The sequence below is a fragment of the Lucilia cuprina genome, chromosome 4 (assembly GCF_022045245.1).
Source record: "Lucilia cuprina isolate Lc7/37 chromosome 4, ASM2204524v1, whole genome shotgun sequence".
NCBI lineage: Eukaryota > Metazoa > Arthropoda > Insecta > Diptera > Calliphoridae > Lucilia > Lucilia cuprina.
The window spans coordinates 61,864,861-61,887,263 of record NC_060952.1 but is presented as its reverse complement, the minus strand read 5'-3'; the positions used below and the strand labels follow the sequence as shown (position 1 = coordinate 61,887,263).

At 28.7% G+C, this 22,403-nt stretch overlaps 1 protein-coding gene across 2 annotated transcripts in view; it reads right to left on the bottom strand.

Moving 5' to 3' along the window:
* LOC111688377 (myosin-I heavy chain) overlaps positions 1–22,403 on the bottom strand; it is a 1,083,699-nt gene that overhangs the window by 651,387 nt on the left and 409,909 nt on the right. For both annotated transcript variants that reach the window (XM_046950624.1, XM_046950625.1), the window contains one exon: positions 13,908–14,131. In XM_046950624.1, coding sequence (XP_046806580.1) covers positions 13,908–14,131 — 224 coding nt within the window. The remainder of the gene's footprint in view (positions 1–13,907; positions 14,132–22,403) is intronic.

Sequence of the window (22,403 nt, the reverse complement as noted above, 5' to 3'; positions counted from 1 at the left end):
ATAGATTTTATGTACAGAAATTTAGCTTAAAGAATCTTTTACGATAGGGGTATAATTGATCATATCTCCCATACTAGGTCCTGTCCCATAAAAATGCTTTAATAGTATTTAACTAGTTGCATTATCAATTTGTGTAGAACAAAATTATATATGTATTTTAAAAATCCATAAATCTTTCACACACATGCAAATTACTAAATATCGCTAAGCACATTAAAAAAATTAAGAAAAAAGCTTTTGTAATGTTCAATTAACCTTAGAATTGTAATAAATTTAAATCTTGGGATTTTTCTATTTAAGACATGAGAAAACTCATTTCTACAAATACTTGATAAATTAGAAATGTATTAAATAGAAGTAGCTGGTGGAGGTTATTTAAGATTCGGCCCAGCCGAATATAGCGCCAGATGTGGGGATTTCGTACAATTTGGGCTATTTTTGGGGATTTTTATATTTTTTATAAATATTAATAATAATTTTCATTCTAGTTTAGTGTTTTTTATATAAAAAAATAAAATATTTCGAACTTCGTTTACACCTTACCCTCTCCGATTAAGAGAAATTTGGTGCACATTCTTTTGGAATATATACAAAATTTAAAGTTCTAAAGAATCTCAAAATCGTTATTTTTCTCAATGGCCTGAAGTTTAATATCGTATAATTTCGAAATAAATCCCCAAATGTCGTTGTTTTTGCTTTCTGCAAATTTGTTTTTGATTTTTTTAATGAATATGTTCTGTAAATCTGTGGCCACTATTTACAAATGCAAATACATATTTTTAAAACTCAATAAACTGAACTCAAGATAGTGGATAATACATAACCAAAACGAAAAGTTTGTTTCTTAAAAGTATTTAATATGAATAAAGTAAAAAATATTTGCCTAACGTATATCGGGGAATAATACTAAGAAATCTTAATTATAAATCATACTGATGGATCACAATGATAAAAAAATTCAAAACCTGCAGATAAATAATGCATAACTTTTTTCCTCTCCACCTGAATTGGACTTTTGGCCAAAAAATTAGTTTTCGGGACCAAAGTGTGTAGTTTGATTTAAAAAAAATTGGTGGGAATATTTCTTTACATACTTAGTTAATAGTTTCCTGAACGTAATTACTAAGAATCTTCCAATCAGTGTTAGTCAGGAATGTTATTTCTGGAATAACATCAATATACATGGATCTAACTTTTAACTAACAAGATACTTAGATCTAACTTCGAAGAATGCCTGACAGCGGCAAAGAAAGTGCTGCAGTGTTTTACTGTCCTCTCCACATGCTCTACATACGTTTGAATCCGAAAGTCCAATTTGGCATAAATGTGCTTGTAATCCTATGTATCCTCTCGGAATACGCACTATCATACTAACCTCAGAATCATTTTGAGGAGATTTTTCGTACCCATATGATGTGAACCTGACCTCTGGGAGAGTATTGAGTTAAAGATTTCCTACAATCCAGTACAGTCTTAAATTTAGTTAAACCTTCTGGCTGTCGGCAAATATATTAAGCGCTGCACAGTGGGGTCTCCCTGAGCAAAACTTGACATTAACTAAACTACGAAGTTTTGGTATAAATTATGGGTATCGATGGATAGAGGAAGAAAAGTTGCACTTAATGCAAAATTTCCAAAATTTTATTTAAGAAATTTTTTATTACATTTATAGATATCCAAATTACTTTCGCGAAAGACTAAATTTAATGCATCCTCTGTAAAATTTCTGGATTTTTTTAGGAAAAGTTCTTTTTACAGTTATAAAGGGATGCGAATTAATTAATACAAATTGAAAATATCTCTCATATTCGGCTTTATTTACGGGAATTCTGTTCTCGGTTTTTATACGCTCCTCCACCATCAGTGGTGATAGAAGGTATATATAAGTTTGTCAAGAAATATTCATCTAAGACCCAACGAAGTATATATATTCTGGATCCTTACAAAATTCTGAGTTGATTTAAAACACGCTCACGATAAAACTAAGCCAAACAAATAGATCAAATTCACTGGATATATTCATTATTATCCTAAGCAGTTTGGTATTGAAAATGGGCAAAATCAGTTCACACCGGGTAGTTATGAATTAAAATTTAAAACAACCTCGAAAAAAATAAGCATTTTTTACAATTTCGTTTCTACACAAGAGCCTGATCCCTGCTGAAAATAGCCATCATCGGTCCACAATTTCATATACCTCCCATACAAAGTACATATTCCCGGAAAATGGGTTTTTTGTTAATAACTTCCGTCGCAATGTCGATATCTTCACAAAATTTTACAAATTAAAATCGTATGTCAATAGAATTTATTCAGAAGAAATTTTTTTTGGATGGGTCCAAGATATCCATATAAAATTTGCTACAAGTATTGTTCTCACATAACGAAATATTACTATGAAATTTTTTCCGATCGGTCCATAATTGGTCATAGCTTCCATACAAAGTCCTCTCCCGAAATTCACTTAAACTCATTACTTAATTAAGATATAGATATAAAATTTGGCACAAGTATTGTTCTCATATAAAGAAATATTACTATGAAGGTTTTTTTTTCGATCGGTACATAATTGGTCATAGCTCCCATACAAAGTCCCCTCCCAAAAATAACTTAAACGCGTATAACTCATTACTAAATTAAGATATCCATATAAAATTTAGTAAAAGTATTGCTCATATGCAAAAAAAATATTACTGTGAATTTTTTTTCGATAGGTCCATAATTGGTCATAGCTCCCATACAAGCTCTCCTCTCGAAAATCACTTAAGCGAAAATAACTCCTTACTAAATTACGAAATCCATATAAACTTTAGTAAAAGTATTTCTCATATGCACAAAAATATAACTGTAAAATTTTTTCCGATCGGTCTTTAATTGGTCATAGCTCATAACTCATTATTTAACTAAGATATCCATATAGAATTTGTAACAAGTATTGCATATATGCACAGAAATATTGTTGAGATTTTTTTCCGATCAGCCCATAACTGGTCATAGCTCTCATACAAGGTCCCCTCCCGAAAAACACCTAACCCATTAAAAATATTTATATCCATACATTTAGCAAAAATATTGCTCTTATATACATACATAAATTACACTATAAAATTGTTTCACGATCGGTCCATATTTCGTCATAGCTCTCATAATAGGTCCCCTCCAGAAAATCACTTAAATTCGCAATATACCATTTATAGATACAAAATTTTGAATTTGTATGGGACATAGCTCCCATACAAAGTCCTTTTTCGAAAATCTCTTTAAAGCACATTACTCATTACCATTACATTGAAAGATTTTTTCACGATCGGTTTATTACATGGGTGCGGTCGGTCCCATACAAGGTTCCCTTCAGAAAATCACTTAAACACACATTACTTGTTACTAAATTACGATACAAAATTTGACTGAAATATATATTTTATGTACAGAAATTTAGCTTAAAGAATCTTTTACGATAGGGGTATAATTGATCATATCTCCCATACTAGGTCCTGCCCCATAAAAATGCTTTAATAGTATTTAACTAGTTGCATTATCAATTTGTGTAGAACAAAACTATATATGTATTTTAAAAATCCTTAAATCTTTCACACACATGCAAATTACTAAATATCGCTAAGCACATTCAAAAAATTAAGAAAAAAGCGTTTGTAATGTTCAGTTAACTTTAGAATTGTAATAAATTTAAATCTTGGGATTTTTCTATTTAAGACATGAGAAAACTCATTTCTACAAATATGTACTTGATAAATTAGAAATGTATTAAATAGAAGTAGCTGGTGGAGGGTATTTAAGATTCGGCACAGCCGAATATAGCACTGTAACTTGTTTTTAAATAGTTTGTTCGTGGCTTCTTGAGCTTCTTCCGACATATCTGCTACGCTTAATTTTGAATTTTGTACAACTTTGCTGCTGTAAATTAAAAGGATTATGCTGTGAATAGTAAACTATAATATTTACATAGTAAAAATTTTAGTTTGAATTATACCAAGAGTAGTTTTATTTTCTATATTTTGTCACTAAAAATCGCTAACTTGATAATATGTGGTTTACATACCGTTGTAGTAGTCTTTATAAACTTTTAAAGTACCCTTATGAGATCCCTTATGAGAGTTACTCTTCTTATCACGGATTTTTCCGTACAAATAGATTCCGTCTAATAATTTTGCAAAACTTTTTTACAGGAATGTAAGACCAATAATGCATTAATCAATAGCACGTTCAGCCATTATTTCACTAATTTCTACTATTTTACTTATTACTTAAATCAATTTATTTCGCATTCAATAATTAGATTTTAAATAAAATATAAATATTTCCATAGCACGGAGTGTTAGAAAAGAGAGCGTAAATGCCGCAGAGGCAAAATAAGGCAAACATTTTTATTTTGGTGTTATTGAGAAGATTTCAGAGTATCTTTAGCATTTGGTCGCTTAGAGGCCATCAGTGGCCAAATTGTACTTTTTCACTTTTAAAAATTGAAAAAAACATAAATATCTATAAAAAATTGCATTTAAAGAAGTCGTTAAAAATTAAGTCTCTGGTTGTAAAGAAAATTTTAAGAAATTTTATATTAAATGCTAGATTCGTACAAAAAATGTTTAATACCATAAATTAATTTAATACCATAAATTAAATAAAAAAATTTATTGAAAAATATATATAAAAACATAAACTTTGCTGCGTACTTCTGCCTGGAAGCTTGTGTTGTGATTTGGTAAACGGTGGTATATTTCTGCTTCTGGATCTTCCAGTCCACCAGATTATTGAAGCATAGCTATATAAAGCCAATTTGTCATAGTAGGACTAAGACCGCATTTCATGGCTATAGTTCTCCTACATATCGCCCAGCAGCGTGCTTTGTTGATCATATTCTTTATGTGGTGTCTCCATTTTAATTTTCGGTGGAGTATCTTTTTGCCCAGGAAGCAAGGTTCGGTATACGTAGAAATTTTTGTCTTTCTTGTGAAAAGATCGTCCCTTTACATAAGCATGCTGCTAAAAATGAAAAGAATATATATTTTAATGTCATTTAAAAAGGACCAGAAAGTGGAAAACTGAGTACCCAGATCTTACGTATGCAATCTCTGCTTTCACGAGTATTTCATTTTGTTCAAGTCCATAAAATAATGTCCAGTATTTTCCTAACATGTATATTTCCGTATATATCAAGAAATTAATTTTTTAATATTACAGTAATAATATATTTTTTAACGACTTAACTAATAGTGCTATAGAATTACCGTCTTATGCAAAAACGATTATTAAGTTAAAAATGGTTGTTAAAACCTGTTTTTATATGGAAAAAGTGTGTAGTATATCATTGTTAAATTATATATTTGTTTTTGCATAAGGTTCTTAATATTTAAGAGTGTGGTACCCATTTGATACTCATATTGACGAAAACTATTTGATAGAAATATTTAATAAAATTTGTATATTCTTAAAAAGGAGGAAAGATCAGAAAATGAAAAAAATATAAACACAGTTTTACTTTATAAGACCACTACTATTGTGTCTATATGGTCTCGTTTAAGTCCAATAAATAATGAAGCACTGTGTTATAGGATAACAAAATCAAAAACAATTCTTGACCAAAGACATTTTAAAAATGTATTTTTTATAATTCGTAACTAAAATTAGGTTATAATATCAACGACAACATGGACAAAAAGAATTAAAAATTTCGAAGAAAATATATGTTCGTCCAAACATAATTATAAATTTGTTTAAATACTGTTGATTATTTCACTAAAACATAACATTTTTGAAATTCCTTAATGGTTCCATTCTTTATATGTGATCGGTGAGACTATATTCTATTTTTTTGTATGTAAAACCAATCTTATTTTTTCTCAAACTTCAGAGACCAAGATTAATAAAATCGAACGATTTATTTACAAATTATACGATATTAAACTTCATGCTTTTGAGAAAAATATTTGATGATTTTTCTGAGGTTGTCTCGGATTTTTGCTTATATTTCTGTTATGTACGGATTTTGCTTATTTAAATTTATTAAATTAAATAGCGCAAAAATTATAAAAAATCCCCAAATTTCACGAAAATTAACAAATGCCTCCCAACGAAAATCTGTCTTCAAATAATACTTGAAATCCCCAGATCGTAAACGATCTTCTTAACAAGGGCCTAAAAAATACTTTTTTTCTGAAATAATAAATTATTACAAATTATGTCATGTATAAATACTACACAGAAAAAATTATCGGTAGTTTATTTTCAATTAAGACGTTTTTCTTTTTCTTTGATTTTTATAAAAACTAATTTTTATTTGCCTTAATTATCTCGTTGTTTAAAACCTAAGTGTACAATTTTAATTAATTTTTTAATTGATTGAAACAATTTTTCTGGCCTACGTTACTATTTTAGTTTTCTTTTATATTTCTAATTCTTAAACAGTCAACAACATTTTAGGCATATAATATTCCAGTTTCTTGACAATTTATGAAACACTTTATATATTCAATTGTGACAAAAAAAGTGATATTTTTTGCAAATGCTGAACGCATTGTTAGAGATCGAGTATTCCTTTAACGTTGTGTGTAATCATTTAATAATTTGATTGTTTTAATCACCTTCTTAATTGATTTTTAAAAAATTCTCTACTACGAATTTATATCAAACAAAAAATGTTTAAAAATTTGAATCTGTTTATAATTTTTTTATGCTTAAACTTTTAAAGCTTAAAACACAAAAATATAACCTAATCACACAATTTCACTTTAATCACAAATTTTACATATATACAATGAAAGCACTTTGACATTAACAAAATGAAAACAAAGTTTGACATTTACAAAATGTAAACAAAGTTTGACATTATGGTGAAAAATAAACATGAAATTATGCAAATTAAGATACCGGAATAGAATTTTTCGTTTGAAACAAACATTATTCAATTCAGAATATATATTCCTCACAAATTTTAATATCCTTATTTTTTAATATAACATAAACATTTTACAAAAATTTTTCATCAAACGAATTCGCCGTACTTATGGTTTTTGACATCTACGTAAAAAAATACATGTAAAATGTTGTTGTTGTTGCAGAACTGCCACCACCAAGTCGAATTCATATAAGGTGGTGTTAATCAATCAGCTGATAATTTTTTTCTTAATTCGCCTGGTTTTTCTAGCTTTCAAAGTTGTTTACATTTTTATATTTAACAAGTAAGAGTGCTATATTCGGCTGTGCCGAATCATATATACCCTTCACCGTAGTGTATTTTAAACATCTTTTATAAATTTTATATTTTTTCCCGACTACATTATTATTACATCAAAAGCTAAACAAAAAGAACAACAACAACGCTAAACGAAATAAAAAATAAAATAAACAAGGCATCTAAACCAATAGACATCTAAACATACATAAGGAAAAACACAGAAAAATAAAAACAAAATTAACAACGCATGCAACCATACAAAAAATACACAGCTGAATAAAACCAAATACATCTACATACACACGTGTTCATCTTTTTCTAATATACAGTGTTGTTGTTGCTTTTTTAACAACGCATGAAAAAAATTGAAATTTTTTGATGAAATTTTCAGAGGTTGTCTCGGATTTTTGCTCATATCTCCGTTATTACCGATTTTGCTGATCTTCTCGAAAGCATGTCTAATAGAATTATTGAAGATTCGGATCTTGCCGATATCTGGGGTCCTCTAAAAACTAATTTCAACAAACACACAGACAAACGAACAGACAGACGGACATAGCTTAATCAACTCCGCTATCTATAAGGACTCGGAATATATATACTTTATAGGGTCGGAAAATTATATTGTAGAAATTACAAACGGAATGACAAACTTATATATACCCTTCTCACGAAGGTGAAGGGTATAAAAATGTCCGTTAAACAGAGAAAAACTTCGTTAATATTTTGAATTATTTATGTAAAAAATCTGAAAATACCACGCATCTCGTAAACAAATATCATTTTATTTAAATAATGGCATAATTGGTATGTATACAAATATATAATTTAAGAAAAATATTTTTTCTATTAAATGTTAACATTAGAGTTCTCCAAGCTTGTATGAAGGAAAAAAACTAGAATTGTTCTATGGGTTATAAAAATAAGTCGTGCCAAAAATTAGGTCAATAGGATTACGTTAACTGGTGCCGCAACGGCTCTGAAGTTTAAAGATGCATTTACAAGGGGAAAATATGCAATTTTTTCAGTTTTCACAAAAGTTTTGTCATCGTAATGTACACAGAATGTTATTAAAAATTCCCCAGACCATTATCGTGTCTCAGAGCACTTGAAATCGAAATGTGATAGAAAAATAAACATATTTTTGAAAATATTCTAATAAAACAATTGTATTACTTAAAATACATCTGTAGTTACTTGAATATAAGTTTTTGTCCTTATAGAATAACGTAAATCTGTTCTCAGCTATGGTCGAAAAAATTTGATATTTTTAACGGTCGTTTCAAAATTCAAATTTTAGTTTTTTTGACACTTTGTTAAACAAATTTCAATATTTTTGGGAGAACTCATAGGGATTTATGGATAACAGATAAAAAATTAGGTCAATACCTCTTGTAGTTTGCCTGTACCTGCAATTTGAATTCAGCGGATTTCGACAAAAACCCATTTTTATGTAATATTTTTCAAAATTAGCCTTTTTATTATATTGTTGTGTATTTTAAATGGAACCTTTTGTAAATTTATTAGTCCACATATTTCTGAATAAAAATCAAGAGTTTCGTGCAATTTGGACGTCATTAACCCATAAACTTTAAAGGTCAAAGGTCAAATTTTGTAATATTTGCAATTTTTGATGGAAACTAATCGAAATTGTTTCTATTTTTAGGTAGATTATCACAAAACTTAAGAAATTTATTCATTAACAACCGATATTTCCAATAATAGTGAAAAAAATTAATTGACCCTTAAACGGCCTTGGGATCAATATGACCCCGATGTTATAAAAACATGCCAATTTGGACATATTTCAATAAAACCCGTTTGCAATCCCATTAATTCAGCTTAAAAAATTTTAGGCATTAAACCTTTTTGAATATGGTGTTAATTTGAACCATAATACTTTTTGTAATCGATTTAAATTTGGTATTAAAAACTAAGATATCATAATCTATATTTGTGATATAATTTTCCAGTTTTTATTTTAAAATATTTAATGCAAATAATATTTAAATACATTTTTTAGATTTCATTATTTTCATTTATATATATTATATTTTTTATAATACCCAATTGTTTTTTTTATCAATTTGCTGAATTAATGGGATTACAATCGGGTTTTATTGAAATATGTCCAAATTGGCATGTTTTTAAAACATCGGGGTCATTTTGATCCCAAGGCCGTTTAAAGGTCAATTAATTTTTTTTCGCTATTATTGGAAATATCGGTTGTTAATAAATAAATTTCTTAAGTTTTGTGATAATCTACCTAAAAATAGAAACAATTTCGACTAGTTTCCATCAAAAATTGTAAATATTACAAAATTTGACCTTTGACCTTTAAAGTTTATGGGTTAATGGCGTCCAAATTGCACGAAACTCTTGATTTTTATTCAGAAATATGTGGACTAATAAATTTACAAAAGGTTCCATTTAAAATACACAACAATATAATAAAAAGGCTAATTTTGCAAAATATTACATAAAAATGTGTTTTTTTTTGAAATCCGCTGAATTCAAAATTGAAGGTACAGGCAAACTATAAGAGGTATTGACCTAATTTTTTATCTGTTGTCCATAAATCCCTATGAGTTATCCCAAAAATATTGAAATTTGTTTAACAAAGTATCAAAAATTAAAATTTGAATTTTGAAACGACCGTTAAAAATATCAAAATTTTTCGACCATAGCTGAGAACAAGTTTACGTTATTCTATAAGGACAAAACTCATATTCAAGTAACTACAGATGTATTTTAGGTTAAGTATTTTAATTGTTTTATTAGAATATTTTCAAAAATATGTTTATTTTCTTATCACATTTCGAATTCAAGTGCTCTGAGACACGATAATGGCCTGGGGAATTTTTAATAACTTTTACATTTTTCAACCAATTTTTGTGTTTTTTATCTTTTTGTAACGCTAATTCTGTGTACATTACGATTCTTTGACAATAAAATACAAAACAAATTATTTAATGACAAAACTTTGTAAATGCGTCTTCAAACTTCAGAGGCGTTGCGGCACCAGTTAACGTAGTCTTATTGACCTAAATTTTTGCTCGACTTATTTTTATAACCCGTAGAACAATTTTAGGGGGGACGGGCAAAATTCGAAACTTAGTTTTTTTTGGAGCACTCTAGTTAACATATTACACAATACTGTTTTATATTAAAATTGTGTAGATTACGTGATTAACTAAACAAAATCTTATTCGGAACACTTAATATTAAGGAACGAATATGAAGGATTTTTCCGGCTGGCGGCAGCTGACTTCTACGTTATGGCTTAATTTTGAAATCTATTAAATGTTAACAAATTAAACAATTTGTTTTATATATACACTATGTAGATAAAGAGATTAACTAAAAAAAGTCTGTCCCGGAACGCTTTCTATAACAAAACCCATATGAGGTATTTACCCGTCCGGCGGCTACTACATTATGGCCAAATATTTTCAATACTCCGCCGGTGTCGAATTATCCATTCGCAACAAATATTCATTCATTCGTAATATAATATTTTCATGAATATGTACTTTTTTATGTTTATTTTTCTTAAGGCACTTACTTAAATCTTGCAACTTAAGCTGCCGGAATAGAATTTTTTCTTTGAAACAAACATTATTCAATTCAGAATATATTTTCCTAACAAATTTTAATATCTTTATTCTTTAATATAATATAAACATTTTACAAAAATTTTTCATCAAATGAATTCGCCGTACTTATGGTTTTTGACATTTACCAAAACCAAAAGAAAAAACGAAATACATAGGAAATGTTGCAGAACTTCCACCACCTTATCTGAATTCGCCTTGCTATTGCCTACATACATTCTTACATATAAGAATATACTTTTTTTTTTTGTACGGTAATTGTTGATTTTTTTCTTGCAAAAAATTTATTTGTTTATTATTTTATGTGAAAAGAATACACAGAATACACACTTCCAAATATATTAGAGTAGATAAATCCAGTGAAGGTTTTAGTACCGGCAAATCATTGCACAACATCTTTGTATTATTCAGTCTTTGATATGTGTTTAAAAATTTGGAAAAATAACATATATTTAAATCACAAAAGTAGGTACAGTGGGACCTCGACTTTCCGTGATGGTCGGATCCGGAAGCATTCTGTATAATCGATTTTCCAAGTAAATTGAGTGCCAATTTTGGATAGTGTTTTAATAGATATTTTAATTATTTAATAAATGAACATGTACGAAATAATTCAAGGATTTTATATTCATACATGTTTCAAAAATATTAAAAAAACAAGTAAGAATGATATATTCGGCTGTGCCGAATATTATATACACTTCACCATAGTGTATTTTAAACATCTTTTATAAATTTTAAATTTTTTCCCGACTACATTATTATTACATCAAAAGCTAAACAAAAAGAACAACAACAACGCTAAACGAAATAAAACACAAAATACATCTAAACCAGACATCTAAACATACATGACGAAAAGCACAGAAAAACAAACATAACAACACAATGATGCCAACAGCATCCAAACCAAGGGTGCCCAAGCCCTATGCGCTTGGTACTCTTTTGTTTTTGTAAATGCGCTTAGCTATAGACAGTGTGTTTTCTATACACTTATATGCGCTTAACAATAGCAATACGTTGTTGTGTTCTTAACAGTATACAAGCAAGAGTAAAACAACAACACTTTCGTATTCATTGCTGGTAAACATTGACGAGACGTAGATTTTGTTTTTGTTTATCGTAAAAAAATTGTTTTAAAAAGCACTTGGAAAAAATTTGTGTTAGTTTTAAATTTCAAACTTACATTATTCGCATATAAAATTATTGTACAATAACTCACAATCTACTCTCATATAATTGAAAACGTTTTAAATACTTTTTTCTATTCATTAAAAAATATATTTGCAAAACAAAAGGGAAAATTATTTTATTTTAACAAAAATGCAAATCATATTTTTTTGCTGTGTATTTTTTTGTATGTTTGGATTCCAAACATACAAAAAATACACAGCTGAATAAAATCAAATACTTCTACACACACACGTGTACATCTTTTTCTATATACAGTGTTGTTGTTGCTTTTTTAACAATTTTTTGATGAAATTTTCAGAGGTTGTCTCGGATTTTTGCTCATATCTCCGTTATTTACCGACCCATTTTGCTGATTTTAAATAGCGATCTTCTCGAAAGCATGTCTAATAGAATTATTGAAGATTCGAATCCCGCCGATATCTGGGGTCCTCTAAAAACTGATTTCAACAGATAGACAGACGGACATGGCTTAATCGACTCCGCTATCTATAAGGATCCAGAATATATATACTTTATAGGGTCGGAAAATTATATTATAGAAATTACAAACGGAATGACAAACTTATATATACCCTTCTCACGAAGGTGAAGGGTATAATAATTGTGTGAGAAAACTGTAAACAGTAGATAAGGATTTCAAGTAATGTAATTTTTAAAACTAATCATGTAATGTTGTTTGTATTATTTTTCAATTTTGTATTTTCGTTTCAAGGGAATTCCCGGTTTCGATTCGTTCATCGTTGTTAAAAAATAATAGAATTTTGCTTATAATCACGGATAATAGAGGTAATCACGGTAAAACGATGCTGAAAAATTTACGTCAATAAAAACTAAAATTAATTCGATGCAAAAAAAAAATAATTTTTCCATTCCGGATAATTGATGTTGCCGGATAACGAATCACGAATAATCAATGCTATGAGCTACAAAACAAGGCTATGATGTCAATTATAAAGTGCAACAGGTTTACACCAATACATATTATGCTTGACACTTTAAAATGGTTAAATATAAGGCAACGGCTTCAACTTAATACATAGATATTTATATACAAAATGAAAATGGGAAAAGCACCAGAATACCTAACAGATTAGCTAACTTATGTCAGCCAAATACAGCCCTATAATCTACGAAATGCGAACGATTTTAGACTGCACAAAGCAACTAGCAATAAAATGAAGAGGGTACTATTCTACAAAGGCTGCAACGTTTTAATCTGCTACCAACGGAGATCAAGAATGAACAAAATTTTAATATATTTAAAAGAAATTGTGTAATTTTTGTGAAAAATAATATATATCAGAGTTTTTAATAATGTTAAATTAATATTAAATTAAATAATATAGCTCTAAAGATAATATAGCTCTAAAGATAAAGTATAGCTCTAAAGATAAATATAGCTCTAAAGATAAAGTATTTGAAATACTAATAAATAAATCATAATAATAATAAAGTCCTGCTGTATTGGAATTTTTCATGTATTTCAAATTTTATATTATACGAAACACAAAAATTAAAATCGATTTTTTTGCTTAAAATAGTTTTAAGGGGTTATATCAATCGAAAGGATATATATTTGGCCAAGGATCTAAACTAATTTAATTAAATGTAAATTTTTTAAGTTTTAAAAAGTGTGATATTAAACATAAGCACTGTCTAGATAATATAAGAATTTAATTTTTTTCTTATAAAAATAGCCTGGACAGTCAAAATATGATATTCATATATATAATTTACTGAATATCATATGTGAGTTTACAAGAACTCGAAATTAATAAAAATGTCCCGATAGTTAAACTAAAGAATAAAAAATTGGTAGAAATATCATCAAATATGTCTATTATCTACAACAAATAGTTTTGACGATTTAATGACGATCAGTATACCTATAATTAATGCATACGTACCTGAATAGTAATTTACTCGGTTGAAAAGCTACGATTATTAAACACAATAATAACCATAAACGATCAGTCCATTCCAAATTGGGATTTTTTGTTGTTTGACGAATGCATTGTACAAATATTTCATCTCTAAGTTCTTCTCGTTCTATTCCTAGTCCTATAATGTACTGAATTGCTTGAAGTTCCCGCTCCGCATTAAATTCTCCACGCATATATTTGCATAGTTCCTAAAAGATATTAATTTTCTTAACTTTTGTTATGATATTATTTAAGTAGAATCAAATGGTAAATGATTTTTAGCTTCGTTATAATAAAAAATGTATTACTTAAATGTGAAATAATACGTACGTATATTAATTAAATATTAACTTTAGTTATAAAATCAGGAGTACGTGGGTTTGGCCCCAAATAATCACGAGAAATGCAATCTTTCATTGACCAATAACGTCGTCAATTGCTAAAGGATTTTCAGAAACATTTTACTCAGGAATAAACATAGGTTTTTAGTCAATTGCGGTTCCTATATAAAATACTTTCAAAGTGAGAGTGTTATATTCGGCTGTACCGAATCTCATATACCCACCATCAAAACGTCTACAACATAACGTGAAGAGAATGCTCCTATAAACATCAGGGTGATTTTTGGAATATGGCTTAAGTAAATTATGGACTGAACACTTTTTAAAAACAAAATATAATTTTCTGAAGAGGACCTTCATGTGCGTCAATTACAAACCGATACTCATGAAATTGTGTACAATCTATGGACCGATCCACACACAATTTGGTGATACATACTTGTATCACATTTTATTGTTATACATGTATTTTTTAACCAGTAATTAGCGTTAAAGTAATTTTCTTAAAGGGACCTTGTCTGGACGGGAGGGTAAATTATGGACGGATCGTCCTTAACCTTTATGTCAATACCCACATACCAGAGTATGTTTTTCATTTTTGAAGTGATATATCTTGAGATCTATGTACCGTATCGGCTTGAAATTTGGACTATGCTTTCAGAGTAATGTTTATTATGTCTATACATTTTCCAAAAATTAGTTACATATATGTTTATATTGTTACGCTCGGCTAGTATTTGTTAATAATAAAAATTGTTGACTTTTACATTTTTTAACCGAAATGGACAATAGTGGTTAAGTGGCATGAAGATGATGTTCCCTGCTAGCTATTTGGTAGAAGTAACTTTTAACCCATATCCCGAAAGCGTAAGCATATAACATACTCATGTCATGCCTTAAAAATACCACAGAGTATGCAAAAATCTTGAATAAGTATAAATACCCAGCAAAAAAGTAGGGAAAAAGAAGTAGAATTTTCACCACAAATAACATACTTGAAGTACTTCCAATTTTGGTGAAAAACCTATGAATTTTACATTAGAGTGTCATTGGAGGGATGTTGTTCATTTTTGACAACTATGAACTACATCTAATCTTATTCATAGATGCAATAAAAATCCGATATTTGGATGTCAAAAATAAACCGAATTCGTTCAATGACATGCTTATGTTAATTTCATTGCTTTTTCACCAAAGTTTGATGTACTTCGAATATGTTATTTGTAGTGACTTTCTACATTTCTTTCCTCACTTTTAACTGGGTTTTCATTTGTAAGAAAATATTTGGTTTATAAAAGCGAAAAATATATAATCGCATTTTTAGATGTGATAAAGATATCGTTTGTAAAGCATGACATCAATTAATTTTTGCTGGGTACTTAGCAAAAGAATAACAAATATTTCAAAAGAACAAACTGAACCATGACGAGATGAGATGTCATGTAGGGTACAATTCTCCAACCCAATTTGTAAACATCTTGACAGAAAGATTACCCTTAATTTTAATTCTGTCCCTAATAAAACATTACTTTTACTTACATATTTTTACAATTTGTTTTGGCTATCCTTCCCATTTAAAAAAAAATGTTAATGATGATTCATTTTACGCAATTCAACATATTTAATTTATTAAAAAAAAAAATTAAAGTAAGGCAACAAAAAATATAATAATGATATTCTACGCAACCATATATATGTATGAAAGAATGTAAAATCATTACTCAAAGAGAAAAATGATCAGAAGTAATAAAGAAATGTAAAGAAATTGAAATTACTAATCAATACGCATGGGGACAAAGTTGAAACGGACCGACAGACAGATCAATAATAATAATAATAATAATAATAATAATAATAATAATAATAACAATAATAATAATAATAATAAGTAATTAATACTCTTAAATAATAATTCTTTAACATGTTACTCACAAAATCATTTAGTAATGATGTTCCAATTCATGTTGTCTCTTTGATGTTGGGCCCAACAATAAGGAGTACACGATGAAGTTGTTATTAATATTTAAAAATACATTACAATGATTTTGAGATTATGAATGAAAAATAAACATGAATTAAAATAATTAAAGTGACAAAAAATATATCGAGGGACTCACAGTGGGGCATAATGGAAATTTTTTGGAAATAAATCTGGCATTTCTAAACGGCTGATCCGATCGGGATAAAATTTGGCGTGAGCGTAGCCAAGGAGTATTCGAGTTTAAGTTTTGAAGATGAACCCCACAGATGCCCCAGGGAAGGAGCTGTGGCGGCTCAAAGTAGGGTACCTACGACATGTAAAATTTTTAAACTCGTGCCATTTTTTGTTTTTCACCCAAATACAAAGATTTTTATATTTTCTGAAAGCGCTCGACGAGATCTTGAAAAAACATGCTTGGACATACTACTTATCTCTTATAATATCCGAGTTATAGGCATTTAAAAATTTAGTGATACAAAATTTTGAATACCGGGCGTAATTTTGGACCAAATGGACTCAGTAATATACAAAATAATATACAAAAAATTTCAGATTAATATCATTTACAGATCCAAAAATATAAGTTTTTTAATTTAAAAATTAAAAAATTTTTAGATTTTTGCCATTTTTTTGCCCAAAATGTGTCTTAACTCTTTTATTAATAAAATAAAATTTTCTTTAAGAACATATAACAATTTTATATTTTTCTAAAGGCTATCTTTACGCAAAACGCTTTGGCGTAAAAAACTTGTCCTATTTTTTGAAAGTGTTGCCACTGCGTCCTTCCGAATATGACCTATTTTTTATCAAAACTTCAACTTTGGGCGACATGTTCTAAAATCCCAAAGCTGGGATCAGAAAACTGAAAGCAGTTTTGGAAACCTCAATATGTTTTCTATTTTCTCCAAAAGTATTTTCCCAGCCCTGAAAGAAATGTGGACCCTATGGGCAAAAATGTAAAAAATCCCATTTTTGGGATTTTCATTCCTATTTTTGGGAATTGCGGGATGCCCTTTGACCTTTTCAATTTTTTTTGCATTTTCTTATTTAAAATGACAAATTTAACAAGCGTTGAAGATTTCATTGAGTTTTGTTCATAAATAAAGATTTTGTCATATATTACGTATTTGTTAAATTTCTAAAACTATGATTTATATCAAAATTTTAATAGGGTCGCAGATAGCTACAACAATTTAGTCCATATTTATCCCTTAATATCTTTTTTTAGTTAGATATGGAAATTCTCGACCCTTTACAAAAAATTTCAAGCCAATATCTCAATTATATTCAAAAATATGTTCATTAAAACCTGTGTCCTTTAATTTCATCTTTTTCATATTTTAGTATTAAACATGACAGAACATACATTTGGTGTTGAATAAAATATTTGGGCAATTTTTAAAAATTATTTAGTTAATTATTTTATTAAAGACTATAACATTGTATATACAATAAAAAAAATATAATTTTACTATGAGCCACGCACAACAACACCACACAAACCACCTTTCCCGCCCACCGAAATATAAAACACAATTTAATAATATCATCAGTTAGTATAATAGCTTTTTTATTTGAATTGTTTATCTTAAACATAATACAATTAATTCTTACAACCTACTTATATAGTTAATTCCTAACACTACTTATTTTCTATAAAATAATCTGTCATATCGGTATACATATCCAGAAGGTAATATAAGTCCTTTAAATCTTCCTCGTTATGAGATGATAGAGTTTCATAACAAATCCATCTTTTTCGCATAATTGAAAGAACAGGATCAGAAGATAGAAGTAAACTATTAAAAATATCTTCATTCTGTGATTGCCTGTAGCATTTTCTTGAGCTGAATAGTTGAACATGCTTAAAATCTCGATTCCTCGCTTCCTGGGCTTCTTCTTTTAACTCTCCAAGTGGAAGAATATGGAATTATTATTTGACCATGACTCAATACTTTGTGTACTGTTGGTGTTAGTTCCCTCCATGGATACAAAGATACAAGTAATTTAGAAATTGCAGATGTATATTACCCAAATCTATATCCATTAATTTTAAAATAGTTTTAACTCATAGAAGCAACTCCTTGTCGATTCCAGTTATTTTTGAAGTAATTTCGAAATCACTAAAAAACCATCTCGGCATATTACCGTCATTTGTACTACCGCAACTTGGAAGTGGTTTGTCGAAGTTTAATCCCATCTGAACTTTAAATTCTTTTTAGATTCTGCTTTTTTCCGCAGCTCTCAGTTCTTTCAATTCTTCATTATTTTTTGTTGATTTAGCAAGATTCTCTGGCACACTTCTATATTTGAGGTCGTATGCTATGTGTAAAAAGTATTCCAAAAATCGTATTCTGCCATGAAGTGGTGAAATTCTGAAAGACAGGACTTCTTCATTAATACTTCTGCTTTTGTTTATATTTGAGAATTGCGACTTTTTCTCATTACATATTGAGCATCTCCAAAAGGAAGAAGTTTCTGTTATGGCATTGTTGACCATTCCATAAATCATTGTTAAGCTTAGCTGATACTTTAAGAGAGAATTCCTTTATTTTTATGCAAATGGGCATTTATTTCATCTTTTAAATTCTTATTCCACTAAATCTTTTAAATACTTATTCCACTAAATCTTTTGTTTGTTTCTTTGACTCCTTTATATATTCAAATCCAATGGGTCTACAAAAATTTTTTGAGTTGTATTGATCCATATATCTTCAAATGAATTTCCGATGCTTGACGATAAAGGATTAAGGGAATATGAACGAATTCGTAATGGCACTAATGATGACATAAATACATTTTTGTAGTCTGCTAATGTCCGACTTCCACAAGCTTTTTTGTATTCTGGAATTGCTGATAAACCGTCACATCCTCACTTACACATTAAGACAACATCACACTTATGAATTTTCTTTAGTTGGTCTTCTGAAAAGTCTGACACAATTCTTGATGATGTGTTTTCGAGCAAAGATACAATACAATACAAGCTCCCACATCATTAACAGCAATAGGTGATGGTAGGATAGTTTGTTTTTTTCTGGATCGCCTTGTATGATGGTAATATATTGTGTCCTTTTTCATGCAGAGCTTTCCTTAATATTTGATATTTATTTCGACTGAGACCTAGTTCCAACATAAGCGCTCTTGCTTCCTCTTCAGTAAAATTTTATCGTGATGTTGGAGTTGGTATACTTCCACAATTCGCCTAAGTCGTTTTGGTGATGCATTAGGTAGAATTTTTGATTGCTGTTTTGTCTACTTTTCTACTATATGTAGTTTTTATATAATTTGAAATGTCTTTAATTCTTTCTGGCCCTTTTGAAGATACACTCCATACAACGGAACAACACCTCTTCGTACTTTAATGTAATCTTCATTGTAGATTTATTAAATATGGTACTTAAATTCTGAGAAGTTTACTTATATACCAATTCTTGTCATTTCCGATACAGGTATTCCAAAGTAAAAAATTACGAATTGTCTACTTATTAACATTTAGGACTATATTACTAAGTATAACCTGTAATTCAGTCACTGATATTTCTTATTAATGAATGAATTGAAATTATCGTTACTTGTATATTTTTACCTATATGATCATAAACGAAACAGAACGAAATGATCTGTCGAAAAAAATTAGGTAAAAAATAGTTATAAATTTCTGAAAATTTAAGCATAATAGGACATTTTAATTATAAGGATAAGCAAACATTTAGAAAATAGGTAAATATAAGATTTAAATATGTTCTGTCATATTTAATACTAAAATATGAAAAAGATGAAATTAATGGACACAGGTTTAAATGAACATATTTTTGAATGTAATTGAGATATTGGCTTGAAATTTTTTGTAAAGGGTCGAGAATTTCCATATCTAACAAAAAAAAATTAAGGGATAAATATGGAATAAATTGTTGTAGCTATCTGCGACCCTATTAAAATTTTGATATAAATCATAGTTTTAGAAATTTAACAAATATGTAATATATGACAAAATCTTTATTTATGAACAAAACTCAATGAAATCTTCAACGCTTGTTAAATTTGTCATTTCAAATAAGAAAATGCAAAAAAAATTGAAAAGGTCAAAGGGCATCCCGTAATTTCCAAAAATAAGAATGAAAATCCCAAAAATGGGATTTTTTACATTTTTGCCCATAGGGTCCACATTTCTTTCAGGCCTGGGAAAATACTTTTGGAGTAAATAGAAAACATATTGAGGTTTCCAAGACTGCTTTCAGTTTTCTGATCCCAGCTTTGGGATTTTAGAACATGTCGCCCAAAGTTGAAGTTTTGATAAAAAAAAATAGGTCATATTCGGAAGGACGCAGTGGCAACATTTTCAAAAAATAGGACAAGTTTTTTACGCCAAAGCGTTCTGAGTAAAGATACCTTTTAGAAAAATATAAAATTGTTATATGTTCTTAAAGAAAATTTTATTTTATTAATAAAAGAGTTAAGACACATTTTGGGCAAAAAAATGGCAAAAATCTAAAAAAATTTTAATTTTTAAATTAAAAAACGTATATTTTTGGATCTGTAAATGATATTGATCTGAAATTTTTTGTGTATTATTGGAAATTTTGTTGTCTAACTAACAAGAAAAAATTGAGTCCATTTGGTCCAAAATTACGCCCGGTATTCAAAAATATGCCTATAACTCGGATTTTATAAGAGATAAGTAGTATGATCTCGTCGAGCGCTTTCAGAAAATATAAAAATCTTTGTATTTGGGTGAAAAACAAAAAAATGGCACGAGTTTAAAAATTTTACATGCCGTAGGTACCCTACTTTGAGCCGCCACAGCTCCGTCCCTGGGGCATCTGCGGGGTTCATCTTCAAAACTTAAACTCGAATACTCCTTGGCTACGCTCCCGATCGGATCAGCCGTTTAGAAATGCCAGATTTATTTCCAAAAAATTTCCATTCTGCCCCACTGTGGGACTATATTCAATAGTCTCTATCTTAACTTTTCATGAAAATTAGTTTTTGATGGCAAAATATTCAGCAAGTAATTCCACATATGTGGTATTAATTTATTTGGCTATATTATATACATTTTTGTTATTTTTCTATCATTAAAAAAACATAAATTGTTGTATGCAAGAGTCTCTATCTTATTGAAAAATTAATTTTATTTTCTTTTTGTTGAAAATTTTTTAACATTTAACATTAACATTAAAAATATATTTTCTTACTAATATGAACCCGCTGATCACGAATCTGGCCAAATAATTTTAATTTGTTAACGCGTTTTAAAGATATTATACATTTTTTTTTATTTTTTTACGTATTTTTAATCGAAAAAATACTGTATGCGTCCAAAAAATTTAAGTCGGTTTTGTCATACACTTTTTTCTATTTTGATATATTGGTAAAATTACTATTGTTACATACATATGTATATTAATTTATGTAATAAAATGGCTGATTTTACCAATTCTGTAAATCAAAATAAAACGGTTTTAAGTTTATTGCAACGTATAGCAGTGGATTATGTATCATCAAATGAAGATGCAGATGAATGGCAAATAACAGGTACAAATATACATGTATTCTTTTCACTATTAAAGCACATAATAAATTAAAAATTACATATTAACTTAGATTCTGAAGGCGAAGAATGTAATATAAGCGTACCTCGAACAAGAACCAAAAGGAAATATGATTCTGTTTCCAAGAAACGCAAAGAGAACTCAGTAAAGCGAATGAAGGGTATGCAATATTTTGGATTTACTTACAAATATAAATTACAAAAACATCCAGTAAGACCAGCAAGGACAATGAAACCTACATGCACCTCCAAATATTGTGAAAAAGTACAATTTAGATTTTGCAATTTTTTTGACGAAGAAACCAGAAGAAATATTTTTCAAAAGTTTTGGAATTATAATTGGGAAGGAAAACGAGTATTTATTAAATGTTATGTGACAAGGTTCAACAAACAATTATGCATGGTTAATAGCTCAAGAGAATAATTCACTTGTAAATACAGTCTACCTTACAATGAAGAACATTTACAGGTATGTCGTTTCTTTCCACAATATCAATAAACATAGGCATGGTAAAAGGTTGGCTTAGAGAAGAAGCAACACAGACCAAACCGATTACTGAAAGCGATTCTGTGGAAAAAGCCCATTTAATGAAGTATTTTAAAAC